Genomic DNA, 3,163 nt, shown 5'->3' with positions numbered 1-3,163 from the left:
TCATTTTTAAAACATTTCATAACTTGTTGTTTTCTTCTGTATTCTGTTTTTTCGTTTCATTTCTTCTAGTCAATATTCGATTTTCTGCTCTTGTTGTTCAGCGAGGAGAGTTGGATCTTGCAGAGCACTTATCTTTTGATAACCAGGACGTTCAACATCTCATGCAGTCCTTGATGATCGGGGTATCGACTGATCCGGTGAGGATTTCAATTTGCTTTTGTCTATTAAATTGGAGATGGTGGAACAGAATGTTCCACCACCATCTTATAGTAACTCTTATTCTATCTTCTCAGTTAAGACCTGCCGATCTAGCTGGCCTTTCTAGTAGCTACGCTACCGCCAGCACTGCTCTCAACATCACTTAAGCACGCAATTTCTTCCCACTCCCTTCCACGCCACGACAAGGCCGTATTACTTAGGGATTTCCTAATGCCAACTTTAATTTGCCTGCTTGGTGAGAAATATTTATTATTATTATTATATTTTGAAATTATCAGCAAAGGGGTTTTACAGCTCGCCCTTCAGTTTATTATTATATTAGAATGGACTTTCATTGATAGGGGGGGCACTTATAGAAGTTCACAATATTCAAAATGGCGTTTGTTGTAGCATCGTTGGATCACGTTATTTTTGTTAGTGGATATGAACTACTTGTATTTTCTCTCACTTCAGGTAGGATAACGAACTTGAAATTGGCATCCCTTATGTCTACAGTTTCTAAATCAAATCAGTTAACGGAAAATACTTCCCAGACTTCTAGCGGCAGCAAAATGAGTGAGACACGTGTTTCTTGTGCTACGATTTCGAGCTGTGGCAAGTGGTTTGCTGTTGCCGATAGTGCTAAGCAGCTGCTTCTGTGGAAAATTGATTCAGCGAGCAATTTGGATTTACTTAGCATTAGAGAAGTATCTAGGAAATGTGCTCAGATTGCTTTTCTTCATTCAGGGGAAAACATTATTCTGTGTGATAGAGGTGGAGATGTTTTTTCGTTTTCAGTTAATCGACCGACTGAACCTGGCGTTCTTTTGTTAGGACATCTTTCAATTTTATTAAGCGTTGTGATAACACCTGACGATAAATACATTATCACATGTGACCGTGATGAAAAGATAAGAGTAACAAATTACCCGAAAACATATAAAATTGAAAGTTATTGCTTGGGTCATACGGAGTTCGTGTCTGCTATCGCAATTTCGCCCACCAACCCGGATATCCTAATATCTGCATCAGGGGATGGAACTTTAAAGGCTTGGGAATTTCTCAGTGGAAAAGAAATTTACAGTAGAAATTATATTAATGATCTGAATGATTTAAATTTTCCAAATCAGGCAGAATTAAATGAAAATATAGACTGTGCAAAAACAGAAAGTTCTAATGGTATACGATTTCATGAATGCTCAAAGGACAACGCAGTTGAAAAACATAGTAAAGGTGATATCACTCCAATAAAATTATTAAGGTTTTCCAAAACATCTAATCTGCTGGTTGCATTTTTTGAGAAGCTATGTAGTGCTTTAGTATATGAAGTGAAGATAGTAGATAGGTTATTGTCATCATTTGTATGCATACAGACACTTAACATTTCATGTGTAGCAAGAGATGCTAATTTTGATGAAAACAGTAAGCTTTGGATTCTGGGTAACTCAGAAAGTATTATCCTGCAGATATTTTGTATTTCTGATATTGGAGGAGAAAATAATTTAGTACCTGTTACAAAAGCATTGTATCCAGATTTATGGAATGTAACTGAAAAGATAAATGCATATTGTGATTTCTTTAGGTTATCAGTTGGATCAGAAGGTTCCTTGGATCCCATGTATAAACAGTGGTATGATAATGTCGATGTATATTTAAATAAGAAAAGACAGAAGGAGCAAAAAAAATTAGAACTGAAAGATAAAAAATTGAGAAATTAATAAAATAAAGTTCAAACAGTTTATATGAATGGAATTTATTAACCATCAACATAGACATCGTAAAATTTCTTTTTACAAATTTAGTAACAAATTTTAATATTTAGTAAGGAATTTATTTGTTATTATTAGTTGTTTTTTTTGCGTTATTTGTTATTATTAGTCATAACAAGTAATGCCTATTGTTACTACACTACCCTTGATATATGTGATTTGAATGAGTGAACCAAGATTTTAAATTAAATTTGCCATGATAAAGTTTAATGTTATTACATACATTTATATATATGTGTGTGTGTGGAGAGGGGTCAGATGACAACAGCTATGCATGGATAAAATACTAATTATCCATGAATACTGGATAAGATACTAATTATCCATAAATGCTGGATAAGATAAAAATTATGTATTATCAGAATATTTCATCCTAAGTTATTTTATCCCTTAGGCAACCACATACAGTTATGAACAAATTAATCTGAACACTCACATTTTAAAGAAATATTTTAATTTTGCATGAAAATAAGTACAAAAATTAAACTCAAACTTTATCTAATAATTTATGTGCTTATCTGTTCTTAATAAGTTTGTTAATTTGCTTAGGCATGGACTCTACCAATGTAGAACACATTTTTCTTTTTTTGCATCTCGAAACCATACTTTTATAATGGATTGTATTAAGTTATCCCTTATATTGCAATTTAATTTTCCAAGTCTCTTTTTCACTATGAACACCACAAATTTTCTATTGGGTTAATGTCAGGACAGTTACCTGGCCACTCCAATTGGTTACCTGAAACAATCTGATGTCGTGATCTTTGAGGGACTCACTTTTTTTGAAGTGTGGCATGGAGTGAGATCCTTTTGGAAGATGAGTTCTTTGTCTTCCTGGATCTGTGAGACAACTTTTTCCCTCCAATATTTTTGTGCATTGGTCACTTTTCATCATACTGTCAATGGGCACAAGTAATCCTTGACCATCATGTATAAAACAACATCTTTTTAGGTGGGTGTTTAGGAGCTTGTTGAAGGCAGGCAGGAGGAGTCTTCTGAGAAGACTCCTCCCGCCCACCTTCCCTATGTTAGTCATTTGCTACCATAGGGTACATCTCTCCTTAGACAAAAAAAAATGGCTCTCATTTCAGAATATGACCTTCCCCTTTTCCATTGGACAAAAACACTTTTGTCCAATGGAGCCTCTTTTTCTGCATAGCCTTCATCAACAATTGTTTCTTTTTTTAATCTGTGTG

General features: G+C 34.3%; 1 protein-coding gene across 1 annotated transcript; it reads left to right on the top strand.

Moving 5' to 3' along the window:
• The first annotated feature begins 604 nt into the window (after nucleotides 1–604).
• On the top strand, nucleotides 605–1,937 carry wuho (tRNA (guanine-N(7)-)-methyltransferase non-catalytic subunit wuho). The gene has a single exon (XM_090400684.1). The coding sequence runs from the start codon at nucleotides 705–707 to the stop codon at nucleotides 1,914–1,916; it is 1,212 nt and encodes a 403-aa protein (XP_090256810.1). The 5' UTR covers nucleotides 605–704; the 3' UTR covers nucleotides 1,917–1,937.
• Nucleotides 1,938–3,163: the final 1,226 nt, after the last annotated feature.

The sequence above is a fragment of the Typopeltis vanoorti genome, chromosome 11 (assembly GCF_054136105.1).
Source record: "Typopeltis vanoorti isolate ZY-2024b chromosome 11, IOZ_Tvanoo_1.0, whole genome shotgun sequence".
Classification (NCBI taxonomy): Eukaryota; Metazoa; Arthropoda; class Arachnida; order Uropygi; family Thelyphonidae; genus Typopeltis; species Typopeltis vanoorti.
This window is presented reverse-complemented; position numbering and strand designations above follow the sequence as displayed.